We start from the raw sequence: 18031 nt of genomic DNA on the forward strand, positions 1-18031 counted from the left end.
GGCAGCATCATGTTGAGGGGATGCTTTTCTTTAGCAGGACAGAGAGATAATAGGAAGATGGATCTAAATAAATATAGGAAAATAAACAGCCAGGTCAAACTTTTCTTTCCACTTCACACTTACAAGGTGCTTTGTGTTGTTCTGTCATAGAGGTCGCTAATGTCCCTTTTCCATTAGTACCTAATCTATTCGGGTTGGGTCAGGTCACTTAAACACGGTTTGATTCATTTTCCATTAAAATTGAGTACAATCTCAATCATGAATAGCAAGGCTAAATGTGTGAATAGAGACACAAACATCAATAGTCTTGACTGCTGCTTTGTTTATGGCTGTTGTCAGACACACTGTGAAAGAAAAGAGCCAGACAAGGCTCTGGGCAGTGAGAACTGAAGCATGACTCGAAGCCATCATGTATCATACGGAAGGTCACGAACTAGAGCAGAGGTCACAGATTAGCGGACCAGGGTCCGGATACGGACCCACGCGCCATTCAATCCAGACCCAACCTGATTTTAAACATTTATATATTACTGCATATTGTCCAACAGTGTCTTACTTCATTTGCGCCGCATGTCGGGTTAATATGGTATAGCCCTGCGGAGAGTCTGGCCCCGGGAGGCACGTGATGCAAGTCAGGCAATGAGGTGCTTCAGTCAGGGCTGCTGCTGCTACCCTAACCGCAAAGCATTTACTCATTTACTATGTAGATATTAACATTTTATTCCTGCCGGCTGCCGCGTCTGACTTTGAACATGATACATAGCTACGTAGGTCAGCAACATTCTGGTCCACACTCCACGCCAGGTGGTGGCAGTAATTCACATCGTCGTTGTGTGCCAACCGGCAGAAAACCACAAAGAAGAAGCTATCCGGGTCCTTCAACGCAGGTTGCTAAGTTACTATCTTTGGAGCTTACCCTTGCTGATAGTACAATGACTTGGTGCACAGATGAGTGAGTAAAAGTGGCTTCATCAAAAATTCTTAAAGTGGAATATGAAAATCACACATTTAATAATGAATGGACAGAAGCATGTTGTCTCTGACAGCACAACAGTGAACATACGAGTGTTCACTGAGAGTACAGTGGATTTTACTGACTGGGAAATGATCAAAGAATGCCTGGAAGCTGTGGCAGAAACACTTTAAGATGAATAAAGAAGGACAACAACGTAAGGAAAAAGGTAAGCACATTACCAGGCCTGTCACAAGCACAAGGAGAGCAGAATTATACGAAGTTGCACAGACCCAGCTCAACTGAGCCATTCAAAGTGTTATTTAAATGTTAAATAAAGATGAAAGAAAATATTTTTGTCTCTTGATTTAAAATGTTTGGACACCAAAGTGTTAGGATGAGGGAGGGAGTGGACCTCCTGCTATTTTAATTGGGGACCCCTGAACTAGAGGATGTGTGAGGGTAAGCTTATGTTATTTAATGCTACCTTGCTTTAAAAGTGCTCATATACAAAATAAGCCCACTGGAAAATTATTTAACAGTTGGAGATATTGCTGTTACTAGTGACGGCGCCCAATCAGTGACCAGTGTTTTCAGTGCCACTCGGAATGGTTGGAACCACAAGCAAGCAGGTACTAAAAGTAGCAATGGTTCCACGTTTTATTTGAACATGTATTCTAATAATTTATGTATTACTGTCTGACTTGTGATCAGAAGTCATTTTTAATGCAAACCTTGTTACCGGAGCAACATACCTGTGCTGGTCTGCCTGTTCACTATGCTGTTGGTCAGACATGCCTCCTCGACTTCCAGGTCATCATTGAGGATCAGTTTTACTCTCTTCACACTGTTAATGCTCCCACTGCAGTCTGACATGAACTTAGCCTGAACACAAATACATACAAGAGCACATCTGGAGTTACACACGAGCTCCTGCACACCTGATTGTCGCACAGTGAAACCACATTTTCTTTATTTGTATAAAACAATTCATAAGCAAATTATAATGCTCTGCAGAAAACAGGAAATGGATTTTAAAGACAAGGACTGCATTATGAGTATTGCATTGAATTGGTCTATGATATAAAACAGTAAAATATATATGTAAACCAAATAAACAGCTAAAAATTGGGAGTGCCATCAGGCCTGATTTGAAGTAGCCTCTGATGGCCTCTGACCTAATGAGCAGAGGTGAAAACAAGTTGTTGTTTTGCAAGTTACATGTAAGTCTCAAGTCTTTCCACCCATGTCAAGTCCAAAGTCAAGGCATACAAGTCTTGAGTTGAGTCAGAGTCGTGAACTTTTGATGCTGAGTCTTAAACAAGTAATTTGACTAAATATGTAATTTAATCAGAGTGATACTTTTAATCCACCAAAGTTAGTTCATCTTGGATGAACTGACTGACTGGGGTTCAGGCTCAAAGCACACAGAGTTGTCCAGATTGGAACCTGTGACTTCCCAGGCTCCATGATTTAACTAGTGAGCACAAAAACATTGCTGTTAAGCAACATTAAGCATGTATTAGATCATTTATTAGCTTTGATTAATCAGTGTTCAAGTTTTGGACGTTAGATGTTGCATCTCTAGTTTAGTTTTCAGCTCACATGTTTTCCTAACTTTTACATTTTGTTTGATCACCTTGTAGTCTGTGTCAGCAAATGAAATTATGTGTAATTGTTTCTGTTGTATTTGATGGGAAGGTTATCAGAATTTACTTTTAAAACATAAATTCTTTGCTATGTTTTTTTTTTTTTTTTAAGAAAGAAAAAAAACACCTATTATTACTTTAAGGAAAACATCAGGGTTTCTCTATCTCTGAGCATTTTGTGCTGGATCCATCACCCAACACAATGCCCGCAAATTTATGGCAGTTCTAGTATCCCGTATTTAATATCGAGCAGCTGCTGATTGCACCCATAACCTTTGGGTTTAATTTAAATGACTACTCCACATCTGAAAGAAAATGTCTTTATAGTAAATCATTATCAGACAAGGCTGTAACAACCTTTAAAGAAACTGTTCCACGTTTAATTTAGTCATTATTACAGAAAAACACAGTGGAGGGCAATAATTTAGATTCTTCCCCTTGACAAATTGATTCTCTTGTTCATAGTGTTACTTCCTCACAACGTGGTTCATTAGACAATGTATCCTGCCTGAAAAAGAAGGTAATTATTTATAGGAGGCTGGCTACCTAGTTAAATTCAGGATGTATACTTTAAAGCACACTGTTAGAAAATTTGAGAGAAAATGGCGCTCTACACACCTAGGGGATTCCTACTGAATCTGGAAAAATAGTCTACTGTTGTCTAAAAAGACACTTTGCCAAGTCAGAACAGCTTATTTCTCATCATTAATAGAAGAGAACAAGAATAATCCTAGGTTTCTCTTTAATACAGTTGCTAAACGTACACAGAGTCATATCTCTGTTGAGCCATCCATTCCCTTAGCTCTCAGCGGTCATGACTTTATGGGATTCTTCATAAATAAAATTGATTCTATTAAAAATAAAATCTTTGACATACTCCCGAAGATGATTACTTCATCCTCAGCAAGTGAGACAACAATGGAAGTAAATGTAGAACCTGACCTGTGTTTGGACTGTTTTGATCCTGTGAAGCTTCCTGAGTTATTAAAAATATTAGCCTCATCTAAACCTTCAACTTGTATGTTAGACCCAATCCCAACCAAATTTTCAAGGATTACCAGCCCAATTTTATTAATCTATCCTTGGCAAATGGATATGTACCAAAGGCTTTTTTTATTTTTTTTTGCGGCACTAAAAGCCCTTATGTTTCATTTTTTGATACAAGGTAGACAGGAAAGGGGCAAAGGGGGGGCATTCGGCAAAGGTCGCCGGGTCTAGGACTCGAACCTGGGAAAGCTGCACCTGGGACTATAGCCTCTGCACATTGTCGCGCGTTTAACCCCTAGACCACCAGCGCGTTCCCGACCTTCCTTTTTAACTAAAATTCTTGAGAAAATATTTGCTAATCAAGTGTATGATCTGTTTGAAGAGTTTCAGTCAGGTTTCAGAGCTCATCATAGCACTGAAACAGATCTGCTGAAATTCACTAATGATATTCTCCTAGCCTCAGATAACTTATGTCTGAACTTGTCCTGTTAGATCTCAGAGGCTAGAATATGCTGTAGGGATCAGGGGAACAGCACTAGGCTGGTTTAAATCTTATTTGTCTGACATATTCCAGTTTGTTCATGTAAATGATAAATCATCTTTAAACTCCAGGGTTAATTGTGGAGTTCCACAGGGTTCAGTACTTGGGCCAATTCTCTTTACTATATATATGCTTCCAATAGGTAAAATTATCAGGCAGCATGGGATACAGTTTCACTGTTATGCTGATGATACTCAGCTTTATTTATCTATAAATCCTGATGACCCCAACCAGTTAGATAGACTACAAGCATGTCTTGAAGACATAAGGACTTGGATGACTTTAAATGTTCTGCGTCTAAATCCAGACACAACAAAAGTTGTTGTCTCTGGACCGTAATCTTTCAAATAGAAATTGCTTAGTGAATCAATTAATGTGGATGGTATTAAATTGACCTCCGGTAATAAAGTAAAAAACCTTGGTGTTATTTTTGACCAGGACATGTCATTTAAATCCCAGATTAAACAGGTTTCTAGGATTTACTTCTTTCACCTCCTGAATATTGCCAAAATTAGAAATATCCTGTCCAGGAGTGACGCTGAAAAACTAGTCCATGCATTTGTTACTTCAAGGCTGGACTATTGTAATTCTTTACTATCAGGATGTCCACAAAATGCAGTTAAAAGCCTTCAGCTGATTCAAAATGCTGCAGCAAGAGTTCTGATGAAAATCAAAAAAGAAAGATCATATTTCTCCTATTTTTGTCATAATGTTGTATTTTTGTGTGATGGACCAAAAGGCAGACAAGCACGGAGAAAAGCAGAGTGGGTTCGAAACTCCTTCTTTAATTTAAGAGAGTCCACTTTACATGCAGGCGAGGTGCTGGATGACAAGATAATCCTGATTACAAGGCAATTCCAAACTAGAACTAAACAGGATCCGGAGCAAGAATGAAATCCAAAGAGACATATCACGAGGACATGGAAGAGACGTAACGACACCGCGTGGAACAAAGTACGAAGGCAAACTTAAATACAGACAAAGGTGGACATGAAACAATAGGGCAGGGAATTAGAGGAACAGGGAACAGGTGAGACAAGGAGGCAGAGAAGCAGAGAGAGCAGGTGAACCAGATAGGGACAAATGAGGACATGGAGGAGAACAAAACTGTAAACACACCCAGGGACCAGAACACGTGGGGAACAGATCTATAATTAATAATAATAATAATACAAACACAGTAAACAGAAGATAACTTAGGAAACAGAACCCAGAACGAGGACTTAAGGACTAACCAAACAGTAACAGAAAAAACACCTGACTAAACGTAACTAATTACAGAATCAAAACCACATACAATAAACTGAACAAAACCTAAAAAATAAGATACCAGAACGGGAACTCAAAGACTAATCATACTGGACAGCAACCACCTAACTAAAACGTAAACAAATACAGAACCAAGAGACACACTGTGACAATTTTAGCTTCCCTTCATTAAATCCAGAATAGAATTTAAAATTCACCTTCTCACATATAAAGCCCTTAATGATCTAGCTCCATCATACATCAGAGATCTGATTGTTCCATACGTTCCTAACAGAGCACTTCATTCTCAGACTGCAGGTTTACTGGTGGTTCCTAGAGTCTCTAGAAGTAGAATGGGAGGCAGATCCTTTAATTAACAGGCTCCTCTCCTGTGGAACCAGCTCCCAGTTTTAGTCCGTGAGGCAGACACCCTGTCTACTTTTAAAGCTAGGCTTAAAACTTTCTTTTTTGATAAAGCTTATAGTTAGAGTGGCTTAGGTTATCCTGAACTATCTCTGTAGTTATGCTGCTATAGGCTTAGGCTGCTGGAGGACATAATGACCACTTTCAATCTCTCTGCTACATTCTCATACTACTTTCCAATTTGTGCTGTTATTTCAGCTTTTAACTTTATGTTCTCTCTCTGTTTTTTCTCTTTCTAGAAGCTACACCTGGCCTGAATCTGTGTTTAGACGTGACACCATCCTGGAGAGGGGCATCGTCCAAGCTTCTGCTGCCAACAACTTAATGCTCACCTTCTACAAATGATCCACTTGGCCCTGTCTCTCCTAGACATAGCTACTGGCTAAGCTTCTACTGTGCTCTCTTTCATACTCTAGACTTGAAAACTGGCTCAGAGTTCATCTGCTTACCTGTCTTTCTCTCCTAGAATAAACCACTAAAGGAGTTATAACCATTAATTGTTCACTTTTCTTTCATATAGAAAGTCCTATAGAAAGGATTAATGCTTCTGTGTTCTTTTTCTGTCACTGCTCTGTTCTCTCTAACCCCCAGTCGGTCGTGGCAGATGGCCGCTCACACTGAGCCTTGTTCTGCTGGTGGTTTCTTCCTGTTAAAAGGGAGTTTTCCTCCCCACTGTCGCTTCATGCATGGTCAGTATGAGGGATTGCTGCAAAGTCAATGCAAGCAATTGCCTACTGTTGCTACATGCTCATCCAGGAGGAGTGAATGCTGCAAGTCTCCTTAGATAGAAAAAGGTTTAACCATTTTGAATAATAAACTGAATCTGACTGCACTTTTTGATAGTTACGATTAATTGGAATGTATGAACCTGACTTGAAATCTGAATTGACTTTGAAAAGGGCCTTGAGATGACATGTGTTGTGAATTGGCACTATATTAATAAAACTGAACTGAATTGAATTGAATTTAAGCTCTAAAGTCTAACTTGGTTAATACTTTGGTCACAGTACCAGAAAGACCTACCAGTGTTTCCAGTTGATAGGTTACTGACTGACTTTCTTGACTCATTTTAATCTGGACAAAAATCTGATGAAAACTATGATCCATTTTTTGTCAACAAAACAAACTCTGTATCAATGAGTATGTTATAATATATAAGCTAGACATAGGTGTGTTCCTGTGCTCTTACGTAGCCTCCCTGATGAAACGAAGGGCTGCTGTTGTAAGTTGGGGCGGTGCTCAGACCGCAGAGGATTTCTCTGGGCACCTCTCTCCTTTCCGGACAGCCGGGCTGGTGCCAGCTGGGCTGCTCCGTAACGGACTTCACTGAGAGAAACAGAACAAATTTGGTAAAACAAAACAAAACAGAACTAAGGCTATCTAAAATTAAATTAAATTAAATATATGAATGTTGGAAAGATTTTCCCAAAGGCATCACTATCCATCAATAACATGCAACAATTCATTACTGAACAAAATGTGTCACAAACATCATGCAAGTTTTTATCATGCACTGCTTGCCATACTTCCAGCATAGTAATTTGTTGGAGCTACAGTGGTACAATCAGCTAGAAATAGAGGGATAATCCAAATGACTTCATAAATGAAATGTGAATATGGATTTTTTAGGGGTTGCTAGGTCCAAAATGCGGGGGAAAAAAATAAACCGTAATCAAAACTAATGATAAACAAAGAGGAATAGGACAGTGATGTAGACTTAGACAGGAGATAGAGCGCCTCCTTAAGGTTGCTTTTACAGCACCTCCGAAGGATGAACAGAGCTTTTCCAAAGGTGAGAAAATCTTTCAAAAACTCAAAAGATGTGTCTTTATTGCCAGCATTTTAAAGAACTCAACGTAGTGTGTAAAAATGAAAACCAAAAGATTCAGAAGCAAAAAAACTGATTAATATTTGGTGGTCACCTGACAAAGCACTGAAGAATGGGTTGTCCTCTTCGTCCTCATGCGATGATGACCCTCCTACATCGACTGTGTGGTCCCACTCCAGGGGAAGGGAGTCCACACTGACAGGGGTTTCTCTTCCTGACCGCTCTGGAGGAGGTACCAGCAGGTGGGACATGGCCTGCTGTCCAGCTGAGACTCCACCCAAGGATGGAGATTCATCCTCCTTCTTTCTCCTCTCCTCTGTCCAGGAACTCATGTTGGTCACATTGGAGGATTGGTCCAGGTCTGTGTCTTGGTCTGACATCTCCCGGTCCTCATTCAGAACCTGCAGGTTTAACACAGAATAATTGTTTTGTCCGGAGAGCAGTTTGTACATGGCGCTGCGCATGGATGCCTTGGTCCTACGCTCACTCATACTTTGTGTGTTTTTCTCTGTATGTCGTGCACTTTGCTACTGTTCTCCAGTTACTTTCCCCAGAAAGTGGACACTATGGACCATAACATTCTTCTCCGCCAGCTTCAATACACCTCAGGACTGACTGACACTTTTCTGGATTCTTCTGCCACAGAGCTGAATGAGCTTGCTGAAACAATCTCTTACATGAGTTTTTGTGAGGACATGTTAGTGCAGACCAAGATCTTTCACACATACAACAACAATAACCCAAGGTTCACTTCACATCTGAGGAACCTGTGCCAGACCAAGGAGGAGGCTTACAGCATTGGCGACTGGGCCCTATATAGACAGTAAAAAAAAAAACAACCAAGGACATCTGGACAGCTAAGAAAAGCTACAATGAAGGGCTAAAAAAAACTGCTTATCAGCTAATGACCCAGCAGCAGTCTGGAAGAGCATGCACAACATCAAAAACTACAGGAACCAATCCACCTATGCTGTGATGACCCCTGATTGGCTGATAACAACAGCTTCTTCTGCAGGATTGAAAAAGAGCCATTTACACCTCCCACCTATTCATATTAAAAACCTACCATGCAGGTAGGCCTTTTCAGAATCAGCTTCATTGCCAAGTTCGTACATACAAACAAGGAATTTGACTCTGGTACACTTTGCTCTTTTGTTCTGTTTTTGCAGAATATACAAATTTACTATTTACAATGTACAATATACACATATCTAATAAAAGGTGCATTTGCAACATCTGTATGCTGTTGTTTTGTACTCTATTGAATGTTCAACAGAGAAACAGCCTGGGGGAAGAAACTATCTCTGTGGCGGCTGGTTTTAGTAAACAGTTCTCTGTAGCGACGGCTTGAAGGTAAAACTCTATAAACAGTTTATGTGCAGGGTGTGTGGGGTCTGCAGAGATTTTAGCAGCTCTTTTACTGACCCTAGACCTGTATAAGTCCTGGATGGAGGGAAGGTCAGCTCTGATTATTCTCTCTGCATTCCTGATTATTCGTTGCAGTCTGGACCTGTCCTGTTTTGTGGATGAGCCAAACCACACTGAGATGGATGAAGACAGGACAGACTGAATGATTGCAGTGTAGAAGATGACCAGCAGCTCCTGTGGAAGGTTGAACTTCTTGAGTTGCCTCAGAAAGAACAGTCTCTGCTGGGCCTTCTTTCGAACAGTGTCTATGTGTGAAGACCATCTCAGGTCCTCAGAGATGGTGGTTCCTAAGAACCTGAAGTGGTCCACGGCCGATACAGTGTTGTTGAGGATGATGAGGGGGGTGTATGGGGGAGGGGGGTGTTCTCCGAAAGTCCACCACCATTTCCACAGTCTTGAGTGGGTTGAGTTCAAGGTAGTTCTGACCGCACCAGTGTACCAGCCACACCAGTGTAGCCACCCACACACCCACACATGCCAACAACTCCCTTCCCTCTGACCCACTGGACTGACCTAAAGATCTCTGAGTAAGATGTAAATAAGCTCTTTCAGCCTCAGAAGTGCAGAAAAGCTCCAGGGCCTGATAGTATGTCCCCTTTCCAACTGAGAGTCTGCACTGAATATCTAGTCCTCATCTTTACTGAGATACTTAACAAGTCACTGGAGCTGTGTGAGGTTCCATTTTGCCACAAGCACTCCACCATCATACCAGTCCCCAAGAAACACGCTATCACAGAATTAGGTGAGTACAGACTGTCACCCTGACATCTGTGGTCATGGCATACTTTCAGTAACTGGTGATGAAGCATCTGAAGGAGATCACAGGGCCCCTGCTGGACACCCTGTAGTTTGTTAATCGGGCAAACAAGTCAGCAGATGATGCAGTCAACATGGGACTATACTTCATCCTGCATCATCTCAACAACCCAAGGATGTATGCCAGCATCCTGTTTGTGGACCTCAGCTTGGCCTTCAACACTATAAACCCAGACATCCTCCACCAGAAAGTCATACAGCTCACAGTGCCAGCCTCCACTTGTCACTGGATCACCAGCTTCCTGAAGGACAGACAGCAGCAGGTGAAGCTGGGGAGCATCTTCTCCCACACAAAAACCATTAGCACCGGGCCCCCCTGTAGGGGTGTGCCCTCTCCCCACTTTTCTGCTCCCTGTATGATTGCACCTCAGTAGATCCATCTGTGAAACTCCTTAGGTTTGCAGATAACACCACTGTTAATGGACTGATCCAGGACAGTGATGAGTCTACATACACACAAGAGGTGGATTAGTTGGTTCACTAGTGTGCTCAGAATCGCCTGATCTACTCAAGACAGTTGGAGATGAAGGTGGACTTTTGGAAAACAGCCCCCAAACCGGCTCCTCCTACCATTATCAACAGCACTGTGTCGACTGTGGATCACTTCCTGTTACTGATAACGAACCTTTCTCAGGACCTGAGATGGTCCTCACACAAAGACACTGTTCGTAAGAAGGCCCAGCAGAGACTGTACTTCCTGTGGCAACTCAAGAAGTACAACCTTCCACAGGAGCTGCTGGTCATCTCCTACACTGCCATAATTCAGTCTGTCCTGTGCACACCCATTACTCTCTGTTTGGCTCACCCACAAAATAGGAAAGGTCCAAACTGCAACGAACAATCAAGTCTGCAGAGAGGCTCATCAGGGCCGAGCTTCCCTCTGTCCAGGACTGTGTACAGATCTATGGTCAGGAAAAAGGCAGCTAACATCACAGCAGACCCCACACATCGCAAACACAAACTGTTTAGACTTTTATCTTCAGGTCGGCGCCCCAGAGCACTATTTGCAAAACCAGCCACCACAGAGACATCGTCCCTACCTAGGCTGTCTCTCTGATCAACACAATGAACACCTTACAGCCAGAGTAGTCAGATACTCTGCTGTCAAAAAAAATAAGCACATTATCATTATCACAACCTGCTTTCATTATAAAAAAGAAAAAATATAGGGTTTAGATACCAGTATATGTACATAGTTTATTTAGCTTTTATTTCATCTAAAGTTTATATATTTAACCTAAATATCTGTATGCCGTGAGCACGTTAAACCATAGTCAAATTCCTTGCTTGTGCAGCTCTAACATGCCCATGTACTTCAACCAGTGTTACGATTATTTTTCAGTATTACTACATAATACAGAACACTTTCCCCGAACATACAGGTTCATTTCCAGGAACTTTTACATAGCTTGTGTGGTACTTTCAAGAACTTGGCTGTATTATAAGGTGATACTAATGAAGATTTCTTGGAACTTAGCATGCACTTTCAGGAACTTTCCCAAAACTTAACAGGCAATTGCAGAACCAGTCATGGAACTTTCCTGGAACTTAAAGGGTGCTTTCAAAGGGAGGTTCTGGAAAGTACTTGTTAAATTCTTGGGACGATCCGTAAAAATGATTGAAAATGTTTAGTATGTTCCAGGAAGGAATGCAGCCTGTTCCCTGAAAATACACAGTAGGATTTAGAAAAGTTCTGGAAAGGTACCTGGTAAGTCACAAAAGGTACCTGGTCAGTTATGGAAAGTACCATTTGAAAGACATTTGAAGGACATTATTATTTCTTAAAATCTTTTTACTACATGGGCATAGCCTGAACTACTGTGTGTTAGTACAAAATGGCGAAGGTGCAAAATGAGGTTTTCTTCTGGTTACTGTCAATATGCCAGTCTTACTACTAACCGGTCTTCTGTTGATGAGGCGGTGATGGAAGCGAGCGACCCTGCCGAACACCTCCTGGCAGTAGGAGTGCAGCTCCTCTAGCTCATCCTCGATCAGCACAGCATCCAGAGGAGCACTCTTCTGGATTAAATTCTCCCCAAAAACAATCAGAGCATCAATCTTGTTGGTGTTTAGGGTGATCTCCTGCTTGAAGCCCTGCAGAGAGAAATTTAAGAACAGGAAAATACTTTACAAGAAAAAAAGCAAACAGAACACCTAGCAACACCATATTAGTTATGAAATAGTATTTCTAATTTTACACGTAAGATATGGTTGGCCTTCGTCCTTCACTGAGAGTAGATGCTTATTATTAGTGGTTGTAGAAATGTAGTTTTTTTGCAGCAATGCTGATGGATGACTCTTCACCGAATTACACTTAGATCTACTTTCCACAGTCCAGGAATGCTTCTGTTTAACCCATATCAACCTTTTGGTGTTAATGATAATTGTCGCCTAAATCTAAATTCCGTCAAACAATTTGCTAAAAACAGTTAGTACTGTTCTCACTCATTTGACATGTTGTACATATTCTGTTTTCAGAGTCCTTTTACTTTTATATACTTATATTTTGATATTTTCCTTCCCCACAATGAGATTTTTTGTCAAACAGTTCACATTATGCCTAAATATTGTGAAACCAACAAAGATCTGCATTTAACCGAGACTGACAAGTCAAACTTGACAACCGTGAGGTAGATAACTAGTTTCAAAGGGATTGTGCCATGGCTAAGGTTTTTGCCTCTATACTACAAGAAATCTACAACGTCTAAATCAGGCCTTGAAAAAGATTTAACCTTATGGACTAAATTACCAGCCTGTTTGCTACACTCTTTATTACATTTTGTTGGCCCTAGAGATTATGGAATAGACTAGTGATGATATTCCATCATATTTCAATATTACCTTCCTCCTATTCCATATGCTAGAAAATCTCCTTTCTTGCAAAATATTGATACATTTTTGTTGTAAGCCAAATGAACATCATCCAGTAAAGAAATAAAAAAAACTGCAAAATGTTATGAAGACATCTCATTTTTCCAAAAATAACCTCTATCAAGAACAAATATATAAAAAAGGTAGTGGTCTTACCCTCAGTTGCCTCATCTTGTCTTCGATGTCACTCTCTGAGAAGTGCTCCACATTGGTGAGCTGAAGGTCCATCTCCGTAAGCCAGACCAGGATCCCTTCACGAGTTCCTTCAAAGTCTTCTCTTTGAGAGGTAAAGTGCTGCAAAGGACAAAGATCATCATTTGAGGCCTTACACAGGAGCTAAGAGATGTGTCTGAAAGAATGTTTACAATAGGGTCAGTCAGTTATAGAAAAGCTGAAGGAAAACTCAGAAAATATATATTATTTTTAAGGAAAAAAGGAAGAGAGAATGAGGGAAAACACAAATGATGGTAATGATAACACCTTCTGTGTGTTTAAACATAGCTAAAGGGAAATGAAAGCAATCAATCTAATAAAGAGCCAATTTCAGATGGCGGGGTCTGATGCTAATGATTCATTTCAGCTTCCTGTCTCTTGTCTTACTTCTCAGGTTCTTTTTAATGTTTTTAACTCAGCTGTAAATCCCTGTGATGCTGGTGACATTGTTGAATCACCTGCAGGTTTTTTATATAGAACATATCTGCTGCAGTCTATGCCAAAGATCCCTCTTCACGTCCTTCATGTTTGGCCTTGTTAGCTCAATTTGACATTTTCTGTTGAATATACTCTGTATGTCAGATGCAGCCCTTGAGTTCATCTCTGGATAGTATCCCTTCTCGTGTCTTTAACTTTCACACTCTTGGTCCAGCTGTTGTTTCTCTGGTCAACATGTCCCTCATCAGGCTGGGTTTCAGCTGCATTTAAACATGCTGCTGTTTAGCCCCTCACAAAAATGAAACAAAAATGAAAGGTCTTGACGAAACAGAACTTTTTAAGTACAGACCAATATCAAATTTGCCATTTCCCTCTAGGATTTTAGAGACGTCATTTTAAATCAACTATAGAGATTTATAACTTCCAGCAACATTTGTGAGAAATTTCACTCTGGTTTTGAATCCCCCCACAGCACAAAAAAAAAACATTCTTAGAGTTTTCAATGACATTCATTGACATTTTTTAACCTATTGACTTTAGAAACTCTGCTGTTTTTGTCCTTGTAGACCTTTCTGCTGCCTTTGATACTGTATTATATTCTGTTGTCACAACTCGAGCAGTTTTTTTGGTATCAAAGGCAGAGTTTTATCCTTTGGCTTCTCTTTTTAGGAAAAATAAAAACTCTTTCCATTGTTTTGCTGATGATATCCATGTTTTTCTTCCAATTAACACAAACGTACAAAGTCACTTAAAACACCTTTTAACTGTCTAAATTACATAAAAACCTGGTTAAACTAAAATCCTTAATCCCGATTAAAATTGAACCAAAATCATCACTTTTGGGAAATGTAACAGACTTAGAATCACTCTGCTGTTGGGGATTTGGGTTATATCTGGGTTTTTAAAGTTAATAGCCATTTTAAATCTCCCAATCAAAGACATTGAAAAGGTGATTCATACATTTATTACCTCTCGTTTGGACTGTTGTAATCCCTTGTATGTCGGCTTAGATCAGTCATCTCTACATCGCCTACATGTCCAGAACGCAGAAGGTACTAAAGAAAATGAACACATCTGTTCTCCTGGCTTCTCTCCACTGGCACCCAATGAATTTGGGAATTCATTTCAAGGTTCTACTGACTATGTACAAAGTCTTAAATGGTCAGAACCTGCCATGAACATGTGATCTTCTCAACATCTACACTCCACTGAGAGCTATCTGATCAACCAAAAAGCTCCAAACCATGAGAATAGTTTAGTCCCTCTTATTTGGGTTGCTGAGTGTTGAATCTTTAAACACATATTTTCTGTTTGGCATTTGACTGAAACAGAATATGAGACCAAACCAGATCTGATAGTTCAAGGTGGTATTTGGTATTTTATTGTTGGGACCCCAGCCATGGTTACAACATTAAAGGCCAGTAAGAATTTTTCTGGAACTTTGAAAATAAATCGCATTAACCTACTTCCAGCATAGCCAGGAACAGGAACTAGAAGGGAGTAACAGCGGACTTCCTGTGACATCACTGTGTGAATAAAAACTTTGCATCCCAACAAACAGACCTCTTCCACGCAGGTCCCCAGCAGAACTGGAAGGAGGGACACAGCGCGCTAAAGTCCATTTGCGCGCAAACAGACATAACTCTTCAAGCTGGATCCAGAGTGACTACGATCACATGCAACAAAGTTAAGTAATGATTTGCTGTTCAAGTATCCGGCATTCATTCGTATAAAGGGTGTCAAAGAGACAAGCTTGACTTAAATTTTGTTGTGAGGCCTTCAGAAGCAGTCCTGATCGAAGCGGATTTCCCCAACGGCCTGGAAAAGGAGGCTACCCTGCCACATCGCGACCACTCAAGGAGCTGAACGTGCTCCCAGCTAAAGCCCTTTCCCATAGCTACGGAGGTTAGCTGCAAGTTAACCCTTTGTTCACCGTGGAAGCTTTCCTGCCCCGGACAACTTCTCCTCAGCATGGTTCACGTAAGAGGTAGTGTTTGGGCAGAGAAGATTAGTTTAGAATGAAACAATCTAAATGTTCGTTTAATGATGTTTGCTTTGTTTGTGTTGAGAAACTCAGCTACAGGAAGTGCTAGCAGACTAGCACTCCGCTAAGGATTTGTTCTGTGTTGTGTTTTTAAAGTTAAGACAAACTTTTTTTAAAGGGTGGTTTTTAAACACAGAATATCAGCCATAACGCACCGTCCACGCTTATGAATTGTAACCCTTTTATTAGTGGTATTTTAAAGGTATGTGTTTGATTCTGATGATAAGCTTCTTTTGTTAGCTCCAACCGCTAACAGCTAAGAACACGTGCTCACCCACTTTATGAGTCAGCTGAAGATCATTTACCCAGAAAGGTTATTAGTTTCCAATCTAGGAAATAATATTTCCCTAAATATTATTTTACAAAACTTGATGACTAAATAAACACCTTTAAGAGCAATTTATCCAGACAGATTTGGTTCAAAATAATATTTCCTTAAATATTATTTTAATATTTCCTTAATAATGTTTCCATAAATATTATTTCAATAAATAAAGGCAGCTAATTAAACACCGTTGAGAATTGGTCATCCAGAAGGTTGATTTTATCCAACAAATCATTTTTCGTTCTCAAACATAAATATTGCATGGTAATATTGCATCGCTCTTTTGGTCATGGTTTTCAATCATCTTTTTAATCAACTTGTTTATATTGTACATAGCCCATTAGTCTTCCTTATTCTTTCATTCTGCTTGATAGTTTAGTTGGATTGTCTCAGCATGGTGAAGAGTTTGTTGAATGAAATATGTTTGACTTTGAGTTGACTTATTTGTGTTAATACATTCTTGTATTTTTATGTAATTGTGTGAATTAATTCTGTCTGTGTACTGTTATTATTTAATAAAATATTAAAGTATTAATATTAAATTATACATTCATATTCATAATTACAACATTATCAACATTATTTGTTTGTTGCCTCTTTTGTTTCATTGTTTATAGTGTTTAACAGTTTAGCTTGATGGAATTGTAAGGGACTTTGGACAATTTCTGTTGTTTCTAACATGCAATATAAACAAATTCACACTGACCTTTCTGAAAGCTTACATTTGATTAACTCCTGGACCTGAACTCTCTTCTCACCTTTAGTCTACGGAGTACAGCTGCCACCCTTCTCTGCAAAGAGTCCCATCGCTGGTTTCCATCATGAACTAAGAGTTTCAGCTTGCAGGCAGCATCAGTGCGGTTCTCTCGGGCCAGACGGCGATATTGTTTGTTGACCAGCTCCAGTTGAGTTAGGCGCTCATGAACCTGCCGCTGGAATGCCTTGAAGTGATAATTAATTATGAATAAAAACTCAAAAGAACTCAAATAAGACAAACACTACACGGTCTAACTCTGTATCTGTCTGGCTGAAATCAAAGCTCCGACACATGCTATGTGTCAAAAATTCTTGATGTATAGAGTCTCTTTTCAGGAGTAGATACTTTCAACACTGTTGTGGTGTCAAAACCACATCGACCGGTGAGGGAATGGACTTTATTTTAGGGACGTACTGAAAAATTGGTTGCTGAACGGACTTTTGGCTTGTCCTTATCACTGAAGACCAAGTACATCATCAAGAGCTGTAGTTGAGGAGATGCTATCAACAAGATAATATGCCATCACAGTTTAACCCAGCTTGGAGTAGAGCCACTGCTCCTCCACATCAACAGGAGCCAGTTGAGTTGGCTCGGGCATCTACACTGGAAGCCTCCCTCGGGAGGTGTTCCAGGTGCATCCCACCGGGAGGAGGCTCAGGAGACGGCCCAGGACACACTGGAGGGACTATGTCTCTCGGTTGCCCTGGGAACACCTTGGGCTGCCCCCGGAGGAGCTGGAGGAGGTGTATGGGGAGAGGGAAGTCTGGGTGTCTCCACTGAGTCTGCTGCCACCGCAACCCGCCCCGGATAAAGTGAAAGAAGACGAGTACGAGTTTAACCCAAGCTAAAGTCACTCAGATTCTTACACCCATTTCTCTACTTCCAAGATCAGCTTAAACTTTTTCTCAATGAAACCGTTAACATAATTTTCGAGCCATTTAAAGAATCATGATGTATATATTTAAAACTATAGAATATACAGTGTGTATCTTTTTCTTTTACAATGACTACATATCTACTACTCTGATAAAGGAGGAGAAAATATGTACTTTGGAATCAAAATATTTGTGGCATCCTAAGTTACTTTTGCAAACGTTTTGTAATATCTTCTTCTTCTCACAGAGCGTCTAACTACAGATCATGTGGAGAATCGCAAGTAAAATGTGACCTCCACTTTCAGAAACACATGATCTACACCAGTTCAGATTTTGGCACTTTCATTTTTGTTTCAGCAATCAATAGGACTTGATAAACAAAACATGTGAAAACGTTTAAATACAACACAACATTGCAAATTGTAAAAAAATGCAAGTTTGTTTTACAATGGAAAACACTTATGGTCTCACAAATGGTGGAACAGGTTTCATGTCTTGTCAGTGTGTCTTATACACTGATATCGATGGACTTATAACAGTGAAACACCACAAGCAATAATTATACAACTGTGTAATATTACTTCTATTGTATCTTGAGTACATACATGGACATTTTATTTTGTTCTTGGTTGGATC

At 40.1% G+C, this 18031-nt stretch overlaps 1 protein-coding gene and 1 long non-coding RNA gene across 2 annotated transcripts in view; one reads left to right on the forward strand and one right to left on the reverse strand.

The window, feature by feature from the left end:
• Nucleotides 1-18031, reverse strand: part of LOC124884997 (nesprin-2-like) — a 101957-nt gene that overhangs the window by 22035 nt on the left and 61891 nt on the right. The window contains exons 15-20 of the mRNA XM_047393122.1: nucleotides 16522-16704; nucleotides 12900-13037; nucleotides 11772-11966; nucleotides 7723-8029; nucleotides 6990-7126; nucleotides 1708-1837 (exon numbers count right to left, since the gene is read on the reverse strand). Coding sequence (XP_047249078.1) covers nucleotides 1708-1837; nucleotides 6990-7126; nucleotides 7723-8029; nucleotides 11772-11966; nucleotides 12900-13037; nucleotides 16522-16704 — 1090 coding nt within the window. The remainder of the gene's footprint in view (nucleotides 1-1707; nucleotides 1838-6989; nucleotides 7127-7722; nucleotides 8030-11771; nucleotides 11967-12899; nucleotides 13038-16521; nucleotides 16705-18031) is intronic.
• LOC124885000 lies at nucleotides 572-6297 on the forward strand. The gene is made up of 2 exons (XR_007042561.1): nucleotides 572-1181; nucleotides 6040-6297. It is a non-coding gene; the product is annotated as an uncharacterized LOC124885000 (long non-coding RNA).

The sequence above is a fragment of the Girardinichthys multiradiatus genome, chromosome 19, assembly GCF_021462225.1.
Source record: "Girardinichthys multiradiatus isolate DD_20200921_A chromosome 19, DD_fGirMul_XY1, whole genome shotgun sequence".
NCBI classification, from domain to species: Eukaryota; Metazoa; Chordata; class Actinopteri; order Cyprinodontiformes; family Goodeidae; genus Girardinichthys; species Girardinichthys multiradiatus.